This window comes from Xiphias gladius, unplaced genomic scaffold (assembly GCF_016859285.1).
Source record: "Xiphias gladius isolate SHS-SW01 ecotype Sanya breed wild unplaced genomic scaffold, ASM1685928v1 HiC_scaffold_1483, whole genome shotgun sequence".
Taxonomy (NCBI): Eukaryota; Metazoa; Chordata; class Actinopteri; order Istiophoriformes; family Xiphiidae; genus Xiphias; species Xiphias gladius.
The window spans coordinates 10,738-31,834 of NW_024401814.1; the positions used below are offsets into that span (position 1 = coordinate 10,738).

Below are 21,097 nucleotides of genomic sequence, written 5' to 3' on the forward strand. Positions count from 1 at the left end.
GGGAATGGAGTACTTGAAAGCTCCTGTGCCAGCATCAGAAGGGAGAGGTTTCTAGCTTGAGTACTGTTGCTCTTGCTACCTCTAAGCCTGGGATTTTATTTTGTGTTGCTGCTGTGTTATGATGTTGTGTCTTTTGTGGTCTTGCTTTAGTGTCCTGGTTGTTCTCTATATCTATGTTAATAAATTCCATCTATTTGTTTTTTTTAAAGGTGTTTTCTGTGGTTGATTTGGGTCAGTGATGTAGGGCCGTGCAAAGGGTGGGGCATAACAATGTGTTTTGTCAGTAAAGTATATAATTGGTTAAAGGATTTCTTATTTGGTAGGTGTAGAAAGAAAATGGAACTCCTTCAAGGCAGTGTAATTAGTCCTATTCTAATTTATGAAAAATTATACATATAAAATCAAGTTGTTCCAGATATTGGTAAGTGGGAGTATGATTTGTTGGCCACATAGAAAAATCACATTGGCTAAACACAAGACAAGTTTTGAATTTTATGAAATACTTGACAGCCACGGTTGGGAGAGCCGATAGACCTGCGTTTAAAAAAAAAATGTATTGATTTTATTAGATCTGTTCTAGATTAAGGTTTTCTTGTATTTAAATCAACTAGGTATACATCCCTCAAAAGGTTAGACAGAATTCAGAGTCAACTGTTACAGTTATGTTGTGGTGCAGTCAATTCAACTATGCTGTCAGGTAGAAGACGATGAAGTACCTCTTCATCTAAGAAGGAAACAATTACTGGGTCATAAAGATTTATACCCTACAAAAAAATTTTCTCAGGGAAGAAGAGTGTCTGATCTGTAGGGTCAGACTGGGACACACTGAACTTTTTTCTTCTTGACACCTCATGGGAAAGCATCCAGGTGGAAAATGATGCCTGCTATCAAACGAAGCCTGTGGACCATGTCATCTTTGTTGGTCCTAAATATGCAAATCAAAGCAGTCATTAAGGAACAAACTGGAACAGAAAAGGACTCAACACATGGACCTAAAAACATCTTTCACAACTAGCTGTGGAAACTTTGTTTTGAAGCATGTACTCATCTACAAGACACAGCACTGGTAATCTGGGCGTGAGAATTCTGCAGCAGGTGGCGATAGTGCTCCTCCCGTTGCATTTCTTCTCCTAATTAGCAATTAGTAGAAGAAGAAGAAGAAGAAGAAGAAGAAGAAGAAGAAGACGAAGAAATGAGGAAGAAGGTGTGTGAAGAAAAGATCAGCCATCTTCGTGAGGTCGAAATCTGCAGTGCAGGGGTAATATTTTTAGTATTTATAAATCATCATTTACTCTATGTTTCTAACGGGTTAGCTTGTTAAGAGACCCAAATTGGCATGATAAAGTTAGTTAGGAGTAGGAAAACAACGTGGCAGACGCAAAGTGTTCAATGTCCTATGACATTTTCTCTCTGAGGCGAATGCGCATCAGCTGCTAACGTTAGTTGTCTAATATTCAGAAAACTAGTAGGCTCCGGGATCACGGAAACTTGGAAATCAGCTACAACAACGTTTAAACATTTACGTCCAGTCTGTTTCTGAGCCGTTTTCCTCGGCGTTAACTCAGCATGCCGTAATGTCGAAATTTAAGGACGCAGTAAAATGTCAAACTTGATTTTACTACAGAAATCGAGCACTAACTACAATCTAACTCAAAACAAAGACATCAAATTCTAGTGGGATTCTAGATAAAGATGCAATAAATATTAGATAAATATTACGGATTTGATTTTTAACAGCTTTCTTATTTAAGGAGGATTAGATAGTGGCCACATAATGCTCCTTTTCCTTCAAAAAATACAGCAAAGGAAGTTTGTTTGTAAATTGGCATTTTGACTGTGAAGAAGTAAATTAATGATTTACATGATAAAAACCCGCAGTCATTGAACTGCTGCATACCATTATTTTTATGATCGATTAATAAGCCAAATATTTTCTTCATTAATTGATGAGTCATTTAGTCCATAAAATGTAAAATGACCACCAAAGTGAAGTCTTCACGTCACTTTGTGTGTCCCACCAGCAGTCCAAATTCCAAAGAAACAGTATTTCATCAACAATCATACACGAAAAAGAAAAATTCAGCAAATCTTCACATTTGAGAATCTGAAACTACCAAAAATGTTTGTCATTTTTCCTTTTAAAAATGAAATTATTAATTTATTATCAAAATAGATTAATTTTCTTTTGAATGACTAATCAAATAATGACTGAACCTTGCAGCTCTGTGATCGTAGCAGAAGATTTGATACATGGTGAAACCCATATTTAATTATCATGTCATTCTGAAACTATGGGCATTAAAGTGTTGCTCTAACAGCCTCTTCTTTCCTGGTTTCAGTCTTTCCACCACCTTGTTGAACATGCTGCAGGGATTTGCTCCCAATCAGACACCAAAACATAAGTGAGGTCCAACATTGATTTTGGGTGATAAGGTCTGGCGACGTTCCAGTTCATCCCAAAGGTGTTGGATGGGTTTGAAGTCAGGGTTCTGGGCAGGCTATGTAGTGAATGTCAAAGGGTTTTCTCTACCACTGTAGTACTTATGCGCAGCACCTAAACTGAATGAGCAGAAACAACAAAACTAGGTCAAAACCTGGTATGGATGGACCGCGTATGGTCTTTGCGAAATTGAGGACTTATTTGAAAACTGTTGTGGAACCGCTGTAAGCAATTACTTTCAATGGAAAGTAGCTAAAGCCTGCTGGAAAAGTCAGTAAATGTCGATAGATGGTGTAATATGCTAATTAGCATATTCATAATGTCATTGTGTCTTATTTGCATTCTGCCTATGGTCAGCCAGTTTCAGGCCTTTGTCTGCTTGCGTCTCTCCTACTCTCTGTGTTCACATGTACAGTAATTTAATTAATACATCTGAATTCCCTGTATAGCTGTTCTCATTTACATGTTATTCTGTTTCTGTTGTCAGACAACAGAAAAAGTATGAAGCAGTGACCGATTCGTGGCCCATCAAGACTACATGTTAACCAGCAGTCACTTCCAAGCCATTTCCAAGCTGCTGCTCTTCACTGCTAAAATCCTGATTTTTATAACCATGACGTCATCTGACAACATCACCAGACACATCAGTTAAAGACCATGGCTGTGCTGTGATTTCAGCTATATTAATCTGTAAAATGATCACTCAGAGAGAAAGTTAGAAGCTCATTCATGTCTATGTCAGATATCATCTGGTCCGCTGAATGAGACAAATAGATAAGTGTGAAAAGATGCTAAGATTTGTTGCTAGGGGCTTTTTTGGGGGAAAAAAAAAACAAAACAAAAAAAACAAACTAAAGGGGTCTGAAAAGTTGGTACATGTAGCGACAGAGGCGCTCTTCAATTTGAAAGAGCAACGGCCAGTGGGGAAATATTTCAAGAACTATTTCATGTTCCTTCATTACAAGAGATATTCTTTTTGAATGGAGAGAGTACCAGTGTAACTATGGTCTTTAACAGAGTGTTGCATTATGGGTTATTTGTACCCCTCTTATGTTGCTAGGCTAGTGAGTGTTTTTGAGTCAGTCTATAGTGAGTTGTTAATCAGCCTTAAAAGTGTTACGTTAGTTTAACCTGCAGGAGTTTCTGAAGGCTTGTGTAACATGATCTGCTGCCACACAGGAAATAAATGTATAATGTGATAGCTTGGCATCTCGCACACCCTGAATGACAGGCACACAGAGATGGCTGGTAAAGAGAGTGACAGGGCCGGTAAAAAGTTAATGGATATTTTTATTATCCACCAGCTCACTGGGATTTGTCCAGGTACTCCTGATGGCCAGTCCAACTATGAACCAGGGAGAAACTCTGTCAGACAGCCAAGATTTATGTCTGTCACAAATGATGAGCTCAAAAAGACTTTTGTGAACTGTGAACTATCAGAGAGAATAATTATGCGAGAGGAATGAGAATGAGAGAAGAATCAACTTGCTATAGTATTTTAGTCAGTTGCTAGTGCCAACTGGGAAAGTGAGCTGTCTACAGATGTCCAACCGAAAAAAATTTTGGTAAGCAGTCAAATGTAGTTACACTGTCAAATGGCTTTGTAAGGATGAGAAAATTGCACTTAAAATCCATTCACTATAAGTGTTGTTTTACCAATGTGATTTTGTTTGGTGCACATTGTGACTTTCACAAAAATGTGAAAGATTACTTCAGGACACAGCACTTACTTCATCAGTACGCATAATTGTTTGGCTTTTCTTCTTGCTAATGTCTGAGTGTACTGTGAAAAACATCAACCTATGTTGTGTTTCTAAATATTGTAATGATAATGGTCCAAAATGATGTGAAAATGCATATTTTGACAATTTGCAATGCCCCGAACAAACACCCTCCCAAGCCATCACAGCGCCTAAGCCCTCCAGAAACCTTTGGAAAACCCTGTATTCGGGTTGTGAGAAAATGACCAGTACAAATACACTCCAGGAGGCTCTGGAGGATGAGCAAGGATGGAGTTAGGAATTCGAGATTTCTAAGTTTCTTCAAAGTGTCCTGTGAAAATAATTGTTTTCAAACTTCTGTTTGGTTGAGCAGTGGGGACATCTAAACCCTGGAACTGTGGCAGCAATCATTGTGTTTAATGGAGGATGTGAAGTGATAAAGAAGGAAATAGCGATACAAAAGGTGAGGTTAGAGTAGAGAAATCGTGTTTGCAGAGACTGTTAACATATAGTATTGAATCAGGAAAGAGAAATGCAGCCAAATAAAGAATCAGGGCAGTCCAAAGATCGAAATGTCAGGTTGACTTGAAGGAGGCCACTCTCTTTCATAGCAGAGGCAGTAAGTGCTACAATAGAGACTATATCAAAAACAGAGAATCCAAATACTACTAGTAGCAGTTGATCAAATGGATATCTGTGGACTGACCTGGCATTGACTTGTGACGAAAAATCTCAGTGTCCACTGCTCATGCTTTTACACTGAAATGCTAGAAGTGTATTTGCTAATGGACAGAGATTGATAATGTTTATTGATAAGTTATCAAGCCATGTAAGCCAATCCAAGTAGAGCTGAAATCATTAAGCAATTAATCAATTAGTAAATAAACATAGAAATAAATTACATTGATTTTTGATAATGGATGAATTATTTGGCTCAGTTTTCAAGTAAAAAAGCCAAACATTTGCCTGTTCCAGCTTCTCCAAACTGAGTATTTGCTGCTTTCCTCATTGTAGACTAAGTATCTTTGTTTTTTTGGACTGTTGGTTGGACAAGAGAAGACATTTGAAGATGTGGTCTTAGACTCTAGAAATTGATGGGAATTTTGAATTATTTTCTGACATTTTATATTCATAACAATTTAATAATTGAGAAAATAGCAGATAATTGGTTATGAAAATAATTTTTAAATTGCAACCTTAAGTATGAGTTTGCAAGATGAGACCAAATTTGTATTTTAAACTATTTGTATGTTGTTGTGGGCAAACAGGGAGGATTAGAAACTTTGATTGAAGATAATGATATATCTTCTATAGTTATGAGGTAAGTAGTACAGAGCCCCTGAAGAACAGAAAAAAGATATTGAACAAGATAATAATTTGTGTATACAAGTTATTTTCTTGTGCACAAGTTAAGAACTATCTTTTGGGACTTTTTTTGGGCTCTGAAATACTACAGACAGTAAATATGAATGGATTGTTGTAGAGATGAGGAGGAAATTGTGACAGTCCTTGTAAGAACATAGGTTTTATTGGGTTAATGACAAACGAAAGAGGCAAGATAGTTAGGGTGGTGTGGTTTGGGGGGTGAAAAGCTCATAACACATCATGGGGTGAGTGTCGACTATGGCGGAATGTTGAAATGTACCAACAGATGATTTTGTACACCAATTATCAAAACCTGTCATCGACCAAAAGTTTACCTTGAATTCTCACATTTGTACTTAACATCCATAACTTGAAAAAAAAAAAGAGGTTTTCCAGAAAAACATTTTTCAAAAGTACAAGTTTCAAAGTTAGGCACTGATATGACTTAAAACAGACTGACTGATGTGCTGCCTCAGCAAACAAAACAAAGGAGTCTGGTACTCTGCCTCCACTGTCAACCTGTAAAATGGAAGGTGCTTGGGGTGTCCTAGTATCCTCAGGGTTAAGGTGCATACTACATAAACTCAACATCCCAAGTTCAGGAAAGCTGGTAACATTTGTAGCATGTCATGTCACTCTCTGTTCAGATGTTTCCTGTTTATACCTATAAAATCAACTAGCAAGCAAGTACTTTATAAATGGCCACATTTTGTCACTCAGACTGCAATAGCTGCACACTGGAATCACAACTTCCTTTAATTATCAGCCGCATTTCAACCAACTACAGGTCTTCCTCAGGTAAATACCCACGGAAAGGTGGACACTTTATTAGGTACACTTGTAAACTCTAATGCAGTCCAATACAACAGCTCAGACTCAAATTCTGCTCTTACAAAATTAATAATGTTCAGCTTGCAGTGGTGTTGAACTGGAATACATTATAGCAGATCTCTTGCACTGGATTGTTTTGGTGTACCTAATAAAGTGGCAAGGGAGTGTATCTAATCACATTAATATATATATATATCCTTGTTCTAAGGAAAATGAGAAAAAAAAATTTTTACAAGCATAATTTAAAGAACTCTTGCACAAATATCCAATCAGTGGGTCATATATAAATATCAAACATTTATTTTATATAATTTCATATGTTTACACTAGCCTCACAAAAAATGACTTGAATGTACCTTGGCCCCTGGTCTCACATCCTAAGACATTCTTTACTGATGTGTGAAGCAGCTTTTAATCTCAGCAGTAATTGTGATTGATCAGCAACAACTATGTTCATTAAGTCAGAAGTTTGGACACGAGTGTTGGGTCGCAGCTGCTGAACAAATGTTTGTCATTGTACCGCTTGGTAAAAATACAGTTACAAGTATTGAAAAAGTGACATGACATGTAATGTTTAAACCTATTGAAGTCTAACTTTTCAAAAGGATGTTTTGTGTTTGTGGTTCTCTTTTCAGATTAAATTCTTCCCATAGATGAATTAACTACAAGAGTTAATAATACTGTTATTGATACAAAATGCAGAACTCACTTCTTTTTCTCTCCTCACTGTGTCAAATTTCAGATGCCAAGACATTGCTCAGCAGGTGGTTGCAAATCTCGGGACAACCGTGAAACTCGTAATGCTGGTATCACCTTTCACAAGTGAGCATTTGCACATTTTGTAGAACATCAGGGATAGGGAAAATCGTAAGTTTTAAAAGCAGATTGATTTCTGTTTTTCTATCTCTGTCATATCTACTATTTTAAAGGGCGGTAACCACAACCAAAAAAATACACTACTTTGACAGCAATGTTTCCTGCAGAATGTCAGTTTTGTTGACTGACTGACTTTTTTGTAATAAAAGCAGCTGGTGATTTTAATGTTTGAGCTTTCAAAATGTGCTGAAATGATGCATCAATAACTAATCGGTCAGATGATAGCAACAACTCCATAGCTGTATTATTACTGGTGTAACTTCCAGGTTGTCAGTCGGTGTTTACTTTCAGACTGGCTGCTTCTTCTGTTTTCAGCAGTTTAAATTGAGAATATTGCATCCACTAAGATTTGTACTGTTTCAGTCATAGAACAGTTCTGGAGTTCTGTTCTCTGAGATCTGAAACAGGTTCAACAAAAACTGAACATTAAAACAAGACTGGTCTCCTGCTAGCAGAGCCTGGCTTGTATTTAGTATAGATAACATCACTGAATTAACACTGCCAATGTGCCCAGTGAGGAAAGCCTGCTGCTCAAAAGAACTAACAGAGATTACTGATTTCAAAGAAGATATCGTAATGCTTTCAAATAATTGGCGAAAAAGAATTATCACACAGCAGCAGAAGATTTTTGTTATAAAGTCTGCCGTCTCAGATATCATTTTGTGGCATCAAGTAATACCCCTTCAGCCATCCTCTTGCTGGACTCCCAATATAATACGATCTCTTTTGGAATTGCACAGAACTTTTTACAAACGATGGCCTGTACCTCAATGTGAAAGGATCATGCTTTCTGATGAGCAGCATCCTATACTGTCTTCACCACATGTGCATCCCTTTGTCAGTGAATGACAGCTCCAAAACAAAGTACCAGTGGTCAGTTCTGCCTGTGCATTTGATTTCACTCATTGTAACAGCCCAACATGTACCACCTTACAAACACAATCCTGTATGTCATTTATGATCCTCAAATTCATGGAGGACAACACACCTGATGTTCTTTTCATTACTGAAACATGGTTAGTCATGACTTTCAAATAACGAGGTAAACGTATGTAAAAGTAATGAGACAAAAGCTCAGGTGTCAGACGGCTCTGAACGCTAGGTTTTACCAACAGTTTTTTCTACTTCCTGCTTCATTTTGTCACAGATTTCTTTATAGGGTCTTCTGCTCCAAACACAGCTCGTTCTCCCTAAACAGTCTATTTGAATAGTATTATAAGCTTTTAATGTACTCCAGCATACAAATAACAGTGTCGATTTACTGTACAGTTGTTTGGTGACAGCAGAATAACATTTTACTAGCAATGTTAGCTTTTGTATTTCCTGGCAGCAGATGTTTTCCACATAAGTTTTAGCATATTTTCTACATGTTCAACTATTAACAGTGGCATGTATAGAAACATTTTTATATACGGATTATGATTGAAAGACTAAATCCACTGTTTTTTCACACAATAAGCAGGTAATGGGCGTAATATTTACCAAACAGAGACGTCCTGCTGTAATCTTTGTTGCTGGAGATGTTTATGCTGTCCACCCTGATATTCCGGATCTGATTCAGGATTGAATATTTGCAGATAGAGAAGTTGCCATTTCCAATAAATGATGTTATGTTATTTAATTTTAGTTACTAGTTGCTTAGTTTTACAGTTTGCTTTCCGAACCTTCCCACAGGATATTTGCCTAATTAGAAGAAAGTGGGCTTTTAAAGGCCCGAGGCAATATTGCCTGTTTCAGTCAGAGGCTCAAATGAAGGGATGCATAACAGGCAGTTTGAGATACATAAGGACTTTTATGAAATGTGAATCATACAAAGCTACTGTAGTGGAGTCCCAGTAATAAAAATACAGAGCTGGTAAAACAAGGAGGTAAAATTAACTTTTCCATTAGGCTTTACAATGCACAGTAACTATGACATAAAAGAACATTGAGGCTAGAAATGGTGGAGCTGCTGTTGGAGCAATGGGTGTTCATGTGTGGACACGAGAGCACCATCCTCAACCAGGAAGTCGAGTTCAGATAAAAAACAATGTTTAGAAAATAGAGCAAACAAGAAACCAAGGAGACAAATACTTGGCTGAAAACATACTAAATCAAGTAGATATTATGTATTAATCTTCTTAATTGGATCCTAATTTTAGGTGAATACATGTTGCATAAGAAAAAACAAATATTAAACTTACCTAATCAATACATGTGCTTTCACCTGATTGGTTAGGGAGTGAGTGAAGTTCCCTCACAATGGCTGAGTGCTTTAATTCACTACACTCAGATAGTATCAATAATGCGCAACTCTAAGAACTATTGTCGACTCTCTGGCAAATTTAAAGCACTGTGGTGAAATACTGAAATTATAAAGAAACTCAAATATGACCCCTGAAAAGTTGAAAAGAAAAAAATTCTCCAAATCTTATCAACAACCACAAAAACGATGCAAGACATGTTCTCTACCACTGACAAACTTATTAGCCTCTCCTCTCATGTTTTTCTGTGACGTATTTTCGGTTGACAAATGTTATGAATTTGCATTTTTCATTAGGCTCAATACTATAAATACCGCTTTTGCTGTTAATAGTGACATAGCTCCAAATTCGCATGGAAACTGTCTCAGGCAGTTCTCTATTAAGATTTTGGGGATCTTGCTGATATTGTACGCCAACTTGAGGACTCCACCGGCCATCTTGATCCACTTCTGACATCCTTTTTTCAATCTGTTTTCAATTTTTTAACAGAAGACATATTGACAATAGTGAATTTTCTCACTTCAGACTGGAATTTTTCTCTTGTGCCTGAAAATGTCTGCTATTATACCACTTTCAAAATAGAATAGGTTGGACCCAAACACATTTATAAACTAGGAAAATCCCCAACGTCATCTTCCTGAGTAAAAGTATTGAGAAGGTCGTTTATCAACAATTGATAGCTACCTTACAGATAATAGCATGTTTGATAAATTCCACGCTGGATTCCGCACTTCTCATAGTACAGAAGATACGCTTCTAAAAGTTGTCAGTGACATAAGGACCAACAGTGACAATAAAAATATGTCTTTTCTAGTGTTCTTGACCTCAGATCAGCATTTGATACAATGGATAATTTGATCTTGGTGGTTGGAATGAAAAATTGAGTGGGTCTGTCTGACGCAGTTCTCAAGTCCATCCTTGGACCTCTCCTTTTCAACTTATTTAATTGTAAAAGTTGGCCTATAAAACATTTATATTTGTTTTGTACAATTTTAGAGTGAAAAAAGGGAAGGAGATCCAGACAAACTTTAGGGCACTTAAATTAGCTGGTTAGGGCTATGCCTTGTTCACAGTCATCATTAGGAAAGGCCAAGATAGGCAAATTTCATAAATTTATTTTAAAAATTTCATAAATTTAAATACTCTGACACCTCACACCTTGTCCCAACAATCAGCAGCCATGGGCTCCTCTAAGCAGCTGCTTAGCACTCTGAAAATTAAAATTATTGATGCTCACAAAGCAGGAAAAGGCTATAAGGAGAAGGAAAAACTTTTTCAGGAAGCTTCGTATATAATTAAGAAATGGCAGATAACAGGAACGGCGGAGGTCAAGTAGAGGTTTGGAAGACTAAAAATACTTTCAGAGAGAACTACTTGTACAATTGCTAGAAAGGCAAATTAAAACCCCCATTTAACTGCAAAAGACTTTCAGTATTTAGCAGACTCTGGAGTGGTGGTGTACTGTTCTACTGTGCAGCGACACCTGCATAAATAAAACCTTCAGGGTAGAGTCATCAGAAGAAGATCTTTCCTCCGTCCTCACCACAAAGTTTAGCGTCAGAAGTTTGCAAAGGAACATCTAAACAAGCCTGATGCATTTTGGAAACCGGTCCTGTGGACTGATTAAATTAAAATAGAACTTTTTGGCAACAATTACCAAAGAGTATGTTTGGAGAAAAAAGGGTGCAGAATTTCATTGAAAAGAACACCTATCCAACTGTTGAGCACAGGGGTGGATCGATCATGCTTTGGGCTTGTGTTGCAGCCAGTGACACGTGAACATTTTACCGGTAGACAGAAGAATGGATTCTATTAAATACCAGCAAATTCTGGGAGCAAACATTACACCGTCTGTAAAAGAGCTGCAGATGAAAAGAGGATGGCTTCTTCAACAGGATAATGATCCTAAACACACCTCAAAATCCCCATTGGACTATCTCAAGTGGCGCAAGCTGGGAATGAAAAAGTAATCTTGCTTAAAATGTTAAAGAAATGTGTCATCATTAACTTCATGCCTTTTGGAGAGCAGTTAATCTTCTACTTACTTAACTATTCACAGTAACAGAAGTTTTGACCAGAAGTGCCCAAACTTTTTCATGCCACTGTATATAAGAAGTCAAACAAAATCATCATATTTACTTTTTTCTGGAAAATCCTTTTCATCAGAACTTAGAAACATGCAGCTAGTACTTTAAGCTCCCATCTTTAAAAGGTGGCCTAAGAAGGTGTTGCTGCTATATAGATCAGACTTGGGAATGGGCTTGTTGGTGAACTCGATAGGACACCACTGCAAACATGCTCACAGAAGAGCATGCTCACACACAAATACACATATAACATAACACGATGCATGTTGTATTTAATGCCTGTCTCGGATGTTCTTTGTAGTTTTTTATGATGTTCTTAAATGACTACTTATTTAACTTGAAGTTAAGTTTTGAAGTGACAGATTTGATGAAAGAATGTTGTTACTTTGATCAATAATAATTAGTTATTGTGTCGGCTAGATTACCAAAAGGATCAAGTCGGAGGAGCCTTTGGATCACCAACTCCCACCGTGCAGACTCCTGGGTTCCTCAGACTGACTTTGTCTACTTTTGTTCCAAACACTTCACCCCAGACAGCTTTGAGCTGACCGGATGCAGGTCTGTAAACTCTGTCAGGACATGTCAATTGTTTAACTCTCAATTTTCTTTTATTTGACCAGTGGTGCAAAATATACGTCTACTGCTGACAGTGTTTAGATAGCATCCTAAAATGTCTTTGGCTATTTCACTCACAGTGGGATCAGAAGACTAAAGGAAGATGCATTTCCTACAGTATTTAATTCCTCTTCGAGAATCAAATGCAAAAGAGCAGGAACACCGCAGAATCAAGAAGACATTTCTGTCAGGTAAACGTAACTAATATAAAGTCAGATTTTTTTCATTGCTAATGAGCACAGTCTGGAAGTACCACCCACTAACCTTTTGTCAGCAGTTCAGAAGCCTCACTTGTGTGCTTTCTCAGGAGATAAAAGATTTTGAGCTTGTACTGACAAATGATTTTACATCATTTGTTATATACAATTATAGACAAAAAAAAAAAAAAGGAAACTTATTACAGGAATTATCCGTTTTTTTAAAGCCACGTTGAGACTTAAAGACTTCCGCAGTTGGACAACATTGTTGTCTATTGTTCTGTTCACAGTTAAGGCAGTACCGACTTGTTTTTTGCATTTACATGTAAAGACAATCTGCAAAACAGAAGGAGGTAGCCTCTGCTCTGTTACCTGACTGTCAACATAACTACTGTTAGAAGAGCAGTATTAGAGTAGCACCATGAAACACTGAAACCACGAAAAGGTTTGGGTAAATGCTGTATATATTATAGATATGACATGGAACAAAGTTAGTTTTGGTAGATTTAGTACACACAGTTATCCCTAAATATCGCTAGCACCATGCAGTGTACCTCAGATTATTAGTGATGTGCAAAACAGTTGTTTTCAGTGTCCTTACTCACTGTAATCAGTTCATTCAAAAGATTCGTACACCTGAATCATTGAGTGCTTGACCAGAGCTCCGACAGAATAGTTCCACTCACTGAACTGAAACACGGCAGAGGGGTGTATATTCCTCATAATCCCTCTCTTTCAGAACCAAAGTGCTGTCACTTTGGAAAACACAGCAAAATCTGTTTATAATTCTTGATATTTTAAAAATTTCCTCACTGAATATCGGAGATGAACACTGTTTTTTAATGACTTTCAAGTCTTATTAACTGATTCATGGTTCAAAATGACTCTTGAACTTCCTGGGCCTGATTCTGCTGGTTGAGCCACTGACTATCACTCAGGGCTCATCTTCACTGTATAGTAAGAGTCATGATCTGCCCCTTCTTGTGGCTTCTTGTCTGGACTCTGTTTAGTGTTTCCTGTCTTATTTATTATTAAATTACCTTTCTTTGTGTCTATTGTTGTTTTACTTCCTACCCTTGTGTGTTTCCCACCTGTTTTATTGCCTGCCCAGCCCTGATTAGTTTTACCTGTTCCCCCTTACTCTTGCCTTCCTTGTGTATTTAGTTTGTGTTCCCTTCACTCTTAGTCAGTTTGTCTGTTATGTTGCTGCGTTTATTCCCCAGTGCTTTCTTTGTGCCTGCAACCTGCTTGGAGTTTTTGTTTTCTGTTCGGACTCATCTGCCTGTAAGCCTGTTTATATCATTAAAGTATCCTCACTGCACCAACCTGCCTTTGTGTGTGTCTGCATTTGGGTCCTTACTGCCTGTGATTGTGACTGTATGAACTTACCAAAACATGGACACAGCTGACCAGCTCCATCGTAGCTGGCCATTTACCGGTGAGGGCTTTAACGTGTCTAAGGACACATTTCTTGACGTGGAATTTGCCTTCATTAAGTTGTTGCCTCTTTTGAGGCATGATCCTAAACTTATCAAGCAGGACAGCCTTTTTCAGGTGAAAATTCCACTGCAACCCTGGTCCATGTCCTGTTTTTCCTGAGACTGTCACCTCACTCACCTGTCCAGTAAAGCCTCATGGCTCCCAGTCAGCTAGCATCCAGCATGTTAGCCTCCAATCTTCTAGCAACCAGGCCTCCAGACTGCATCCAAATCAACTAGCTCCAGGCCCGCTAGCCACCAACCTGTTTCCCAGCCTGCTTCCAAGTTGGCTAGCTCTCTCCCTCTTAGCATTCAGCCTGTTAGCATCCAGCCTGCCTACTGGCCCGCTAGTTCTTGGCCTGTTAGCCTCCACCCTGCCTTCCAGTTGGCTAGCCTCCACCCTGCCTTACAGTCGGCGTGCCTCCAGCCAGCATCCCAGTCGGTGTGCCTCCAGTCTGGATCCCAGTCGGTGTGCCTCCAGTCTGGATCCCAGTCGGCGTGCCTCCCATTCTGCATCCCAGTCGGCGTGCCTCCCAGTCTGCATCCTACTTGGCTAGCTTCCAGTTTGCCTGCCAGTTGGCTCTTCTCCAACCTGTTCATGCACCCAAGCTAGCTAGCCACCTGCCTCTTTCTGCTTTCAAGTTGGCTTAGCATCCAGCCTGTTCCTGCTCTAAAATTGGCTAGCATCCTGCCCATTCCTGCTGCTGAGCTAACCAGCCTCCTCTCTGATCCTGACCCTGGAAGATCCTCTGCCGTCCCCTTTCTTTGTGACCCACCTGGCTTTTGGAAGGGGTGCAGCTTGGCAGCTAAGTCTCCACAGAGATTGATCATGCCCAGTGCCATGATCAATGCCCAGCCGGGCCCCCATCCAGACCCCGAGTTGGCCGTTCAGCCAACACCAGCTCCAGTTCTCCTGTCAACAGTTCCTGCCAACACGAGCTAAAGTTCACCTGCTGGCGGTCCTTGCTGACACACTGCCTGACCTCCCAGATCATCATTTGGTCATCTTTGCTGATTCCTAGCCAGATCTCCAGCTGACTGCCTCCTGCTCGGCACTCAAGTGGTCTGCCTGTCCTTCTCTCAGGTCCGATCTACAGCTGAATCTTCTGGTACCAGCCCTCCAGTCTCTTCCCTGGTCTCCACTGCAGTCTCCAGTCCTGCCATCCTCCAAGGCCCAACCCCAAACCCGCCCTATCCACTACCACTTCACCAAGTTTCACTCCAAATCAAGTAACATTCTCAGCTGTGGAGGGCACTTCTAATGAAGGGGGAGAGTATAAATGGATAGCCCAACTATGGGACTCCCTTGCCACTCTACCGGAACAAAGAAGCAGAAGTCACCATGGCAACAGATAGATGCCCTGCTTGGGTGCAAGGATGTTATGCTGTTTCACAGTTTATGAGATAGCTGCTTGCAGAAGACGAAAGAGTATACAAAGTGTCACAGCATTGCTGTATCAGCAAGAACAACTGCATTGCCATCGCTATTGTCTACTTCATTGAATAAGCCTTAAGGTTAAGTGTAATTGTAGTGACTTCTGTCAGTCACACGCAAAAGCGTTTAACATCACACATTCTGTGATTTAGTTTGAAACTGTCAAGCCAGCGTGAGGGAGGAAAAAAAGGTGCGCATGAATGATCTAAAATACTTTACGAAATAGAAAGACAGAACTCTCATTCGTATGTTGTTTATGGTGAGGGAAAAGGGGTTGGTTTGGGAATGGGCCATCCTCCAGAGAGGCCCCATCTGTCTGGTTGTTTTCCAGCTTTTCGTCCTGACGGGGGCCCGCCTTCGCTGTCGCCGTCCACGGGGTCTGCCTCCAGGGAGATTCAACCTTCGCCATCTGCTTCCCGCTCGACCTTTGAAGCGGTCCTGCTCTTGTCCCTACCTCCATCTCCTGCCTCAGGAGAGGGCCTGCTTTCGCCATCGCCCACCAGAGTGTCCCATCCTTTGTCTCTACTTCAAATTGTCTGCCTTGCCTCCAGGCCGCCCTCCCAAATGGCTCCGCCTGTCTGTCTGGCCACTGGGCCATCTTCCTGAGGTTCACAGCTCTCTTGCTCTTCAGCCACCAAGCTGTCCCTCTGAGGTCCTCGCTCCACCCCTGCCCAGCCCTTGGCCTGTTACCCTGAGATCATCAGCTCCACTCTTTAGCTCCCTGTTCACTACCGACCTGGTTTGCCATTAATTACTGATATTTTGTTCTATTGCTACTTGTTTCTTTCACGACATCTGTCACGTTTGGAGGGATATGATCACTCCCCTGCAAATGAATCATGTTTGCTTGCAGCTCCCTCACTTTCTCAGTGACTGAGTGTATCCCTGCACGTTTGCTCGCTACTGACTCAGAACTCAACTGAACTGAGAAATGCATGGATTGTTTAAGGAAGTGATTCAGTTTATTCACCCAAAAGATTTGTTCTTTTGAAAAATCTTTCACAAACGACACTACACTATCTCATATAGTGTATAAAAATATCAGCAGGATCACCACAGTGCAGTCGTGTGAAGCTGCAGCTACTGTCATAGCCTTAAATCAGTGACATTGATTTGGGTATTATCTCCAACAGAAACACACAGGTTCTGCCTGTTTAAGCCTACATTCTAATCAAAGGATCAAAACTGCATTCTCCTGGATCTAATGTTATCAGCTCAAATCAGCAGTTATGTAAGCCAAGACCACAGCATCTCTTCATGCCAAGATGATACAATTCTCTGTATCTTGAGATGACAATATTAATTTAATCAAACCTTGTGTTTTCCTGAGGTAGGCTCATATACTGTATAATGTACATATACTTGTGTATGCTTACAGGTATCAAACTGAACTTGGATGAATGACATACTGAATGCAGGTGCTTCCACACAGGTCACAAGCCTCCCTGAATGCTTTGATGAGGATAACAATGATATGAATCATATGCTATGGTCTTCAAAGTCTCCACATCTCAACCCAACTGATAACCTATGGGTTATGGAGAACACCAAATGAGGGAAGATGTTTTAGAGGAATGCTGTTCATCCCTCCAATAGAGTTGCACTAGAGTAACATACTTTTTATTGGATTCAATTGATTGATTGATTAACTTCATTATACCAAAGGGAAATGGATTTGCAATGCTGGCACAAAAAAGAACATACTCAGTAGCAGCAAGTTACAAACATTTGCCACACATGATGGACACACAATAATTGTGACAGCCCACATGGTACCACATTATGCAGGTAACCAACAGCCACAACACTAGACATCCCTGAACTATAGTGATTACACAGCTGCCACATACCAACTAATGTACATAGCTAATGTTAGTACATAGTACAATACAGCATCAGCTGTAGTGCTAATAAGAGGACTAAGAATATAATGTGGACAGGTTCTTTGTTCTTTGTTTTTTCACCCATTTGTGTTTTGTGCCATGTGAAGGAAAAACTAATTGAACAGAGAGTCTTTGTCAATGTATTGTTTTTTTTCTGTAGGAAGAGTCCCTGCTCAGGCGACCAGCAGCACACTCAAAAGGAGACAGACCAGGGTCAGAATTCAGAGGAACCCACAGTTCAGCGGTCATTGGCAGTCTCTGAGGAGATTCCTGAATACATACCTGAATTTTCTCAAGAGTCGTCAGGGGTGGAGCAGCTCTTTCGGCAAGAACATGCTCCTTCACCGTCACCAGAGTGTCGTCCCCTCTCCCCATCACATTACATGAAGCGCCTGCCCCCTCCTCCAGGCTTCTACCTGTCAAAGGAGCACAGCTACGCTCAGCTCTGCCCCCTGTTGTGGAGGAGACGTTATGACCAGGCTATTGCCTGCCTGGAGAAGGCCTTACGACAGCTGCATGCAGCTAGGCGGAGGGAAAACCGACTGCGTAGCACTGTGCTGAGGCTCCGTGATAAACGGCTAAAGCACACTCTGCTTGTGTCACAAGATGGTTGTAACAGCAAGGGGAGCTTGTCACAAGGGGGGGAGAAGAAACAAGGGAAAGAAGGTTCTAACCAAGAGGAGAGTGAGACTCATGATAAAACTGACAATACAGAGTTTTTTAAGGACAGATGTGTGGATCACATGGAGTTGGGGGGTCATTCTCTTCCAGGCACCAACAGCTGTTCTAAGAAGGAGAAGGGATACTGTCTTTATTGTGGAAGAGAGCAGGTTCAGGTGGGTGGTCAGGTAGCACACAGTCTTTCAAAGTCTGACAAAGATGTCCAGCCCACAGAGGATGAGCACTCAGAGAAGATTCAGAGAAGTGTTGAAATCAGTATTTATGGCACAGCTGAAAATACCAAAGACACAAAGCTAGTCAGGCCAGAAAGACCATTTGAAAAAAAAGTACAAACCAGTAACTCAGATGTTGCACATTTCCAAATCCTGCTCCAAACTCCACGTCTGCAACATGTGATCCCTACTGGAGTTTCTCTGCCTGATAATGATGAGCAGAGTTTGCAGTTTTTAGGCTCAAAGCAGAAGCTGCTACTCTCTAACATGTGTGAGGGGGAGTCTGAAGCTGTGGGTCAGGAGCATCAACTGGACCTGCAGCAGCAGCTGTTTTGGATACAGGACTGTCCTGAGGGACAGGTCATTCTGGTGCCTGTCCCTGCTGAAGATGGATTAGAAAGCTTTCTCAAGATGGAAGGGGTTGTTGATGAAGCAAAAACCATATTGGTGTCGGGACTGGATCTTAAAAGAGACTTGGAATACATGACAGAGAATAGTGGAGCTCTTCCCAGAGTTGAAAAAGTCTGCGAAGATGAACATAGTGACCAGCATTTTGTTATCAACAATACATTAGTGGAAAGGAGAGAAGATGTGAGGGAGAAACTTAAAGAACACCTAGAGGGATTTCACCTTCAGCTGAGCACCGAATTTATAAACTGACAGGATCTTCTGAATGAACACAACACGTTCTTACGGATTCAATAACTGAATGATTCATCTTTTCTGCCAACAGAGGCTAACATGCTGAATGTTGTGTAGACCTAAATGTTTATTTCAGAGGGTGCCTGGCCTCTGGAATATATGACACCACTTAAGAATCAACTAAGCAAGCAGTCAGATATTATTATGTTGTAGAGCGACAAACCTTTTTGAGAAGCTTTAAAGACATATTCAGCACTTAGTCACATAGTAGAGAGAGTGTAAATCACTGGATAAATGGGTATTTTAACATTTAACATTTATTTGTATGAGCAGAGCTAAACCAACAGCTAATGTCTCCTACTAATACGTATTGTGATATATCCTATTCCTCTGTGACAGTTTCATTGTTGTCCAAAAATAAATAAAAACACATCAGTGAGCCACACTATTGCAATGGGTGACATGTTCCTTCATTACCATCAACAAACACACTGTAATTGATTTTGACTCAGTCTCACACACACCATCCTTCTGCCCCAAATACTTGCTACAGCACCAAATGTGGATTAATCCATCACTATAAATAGTCCCCAACAAATTCACTATTTCCTCAGCATAAATAGGGGGTGGTTCAAGCCAAGCCTGAGCCAGCCCTAACTATAAGCTCTATCAAAAAGGAAAGGTTTGGCCCTCTCTTACATGTGGAGAGGGTGTCTGCCTCCCAGACCCAAACTGGAAGATGGTTCCACAGTAGAAGAGCCTGATAAGTGAAGGCTCTGCCTCCCATTCTACTTTTGGAAACTCTGGGAACCACAAGAAAGCCTGCGTTCTGGGAGCGCAGTGTTCTACTGGGGTAATAGGTACTATGAGCTCTTTAAGATAAGATAATGCCTGACCATTAAGGGCTTTGTAGGTGAAGAGGAGGACTTTAAATTCTATTCTTGATTTTCACAGGGAGCCAATGCAGAGAAGCTAACACAGGCGAAATATGATCTCTCTCTTCCTAAACAATACTTCCACTGCAGCATTCTGGATCATCTGGAGAGTATTTAAAGACTTGTTGGGACAGCCTGATAATAAGGAATTACAAAGATCCATGGACTAGTTTTTCTGCATCTTTTTGAGAAAGGATGTGCCTGATGTTTACAATGTCACATAGGTGAAAAAAGGCAGTCCTTGAAGTTTGTTTTAAGTTAAATGACATCCTGATCAAAGAGAACTCTAAGATTCCTAACACTGGTGCTGGAGGCCAGGGCAATGCCATCTAGAGTAACTATATCATTAGATATAGTGTTTCTGAGTTGTTGGAGGCCAAGTACAATAACTTCAGTTTTGTCTGAATTTAACAGCAGAAGGTTGCTGATCATCCAGGTCTTTATGTCCTTAAGGCATGCTTGAAGTTTAGCTAACTGATTAGTTTAATCTTCACTGACAAATACAATTGGGTATCATTTGCATAGCAATGGAACTGGAATTTGCACAGGTTTACACAGCATGCATTGATCTGGAAGACCCATAGTGTAGTTGTTTTAGTTCATTATTTGCATTTGAACATTTGATAGGATGTTACAGGGCGATGGTGCTCAGGAGGTAGAGCGGTTTGTCAAGTAAACTGAAGTTTTGGTGGTTTGATCCCTGGCTCCTCCATTCCAAATGTTGAAGTGTCTTTGGGCAAGATATTGAACCCCAAATTGCCCCCAAAGTATCATCTGTGTGTGTGTGTGTGTGTGTGTGTGTGTGTGTGTGTGTGTGTGTGTGTGTGTGTGTGTGTGTGTGTTGAAAGCACTGTATGTATAGAAAAGCGCTGTGTAAATGTACGTGTGAATAGGTGAATGTGGCATGTAGTTTAAAGCACATTGAGTGGTTGAGACTAGACAAGCGCTATATAAGTGCAGTCCATTTACAGGACTTTTTTCTTTTTTTGTCATTTATCAGGTTGCAAACAAACAAGAATAAATCAGACTGATTTGATTTACAATCACTGTCTGAACATCTTCACTGTCTGCACTTGTTGGTGCAAATTCCCCTCATTATCTAATTTCTCTGACATACCTTGTCCACCAATAGCAGAATGTCTGGCAGCAGATGTTCTTCTTTGAGGTTTTACAGCAGTGGGCATCCACGATGTTGCATTACTACCACCTTCAGTTTTGATTCTCCCTTAGTGTCCATACATTTTATAGCCGTCTTTCCAGTCCAGTCATGCTTAAAAAACGAAATAACCATTTCAAACTTTGAACACTGTCTGCGTATTCTAATATACTTTTAATGTTGTCCTCTACTCACCTTGTTTTCCATAATTGTGTCATAATTTCTTGTCTTTACTATGTAAATTTCCTACATGATATAAGGATATGCTCAACTTTCTCCTCCTAGAGACCCGTTGGATGT

General features: G+C 40.1%; 1 protein-coding gene across 1 annotated transcript; it reads left to right on the plus strand.

The window, feature by feature from the left end:
• Nucleotides 1–1,039: 1,039 nt before the first annotated feature.
• On the plus strand, nt 1,040–19,154 carry thap7 (THAP domain containing 7). Its single transcript, XM_040123252.1, has 5 exons — nt 1,040–1,258; nt 7,100–7,179; nt 11,984–12,121; nt 12,259–12,369; nt 17,332–19,154. The coding sequence occupies exons 1-5, from the start codon at nt 1,193–1,195 to the stop codon at nt 18,722–18,724; spliced, it is 1,788 nt and encodes a 595-aa protein (XP_039979186.1). The 5' UTR covers nt 1,040–1,192; the 3' UTR covers nt 18,725–19,154.
• Nucleotides 19,155–21,097: the final 1,943 nt, after the last annotated feature.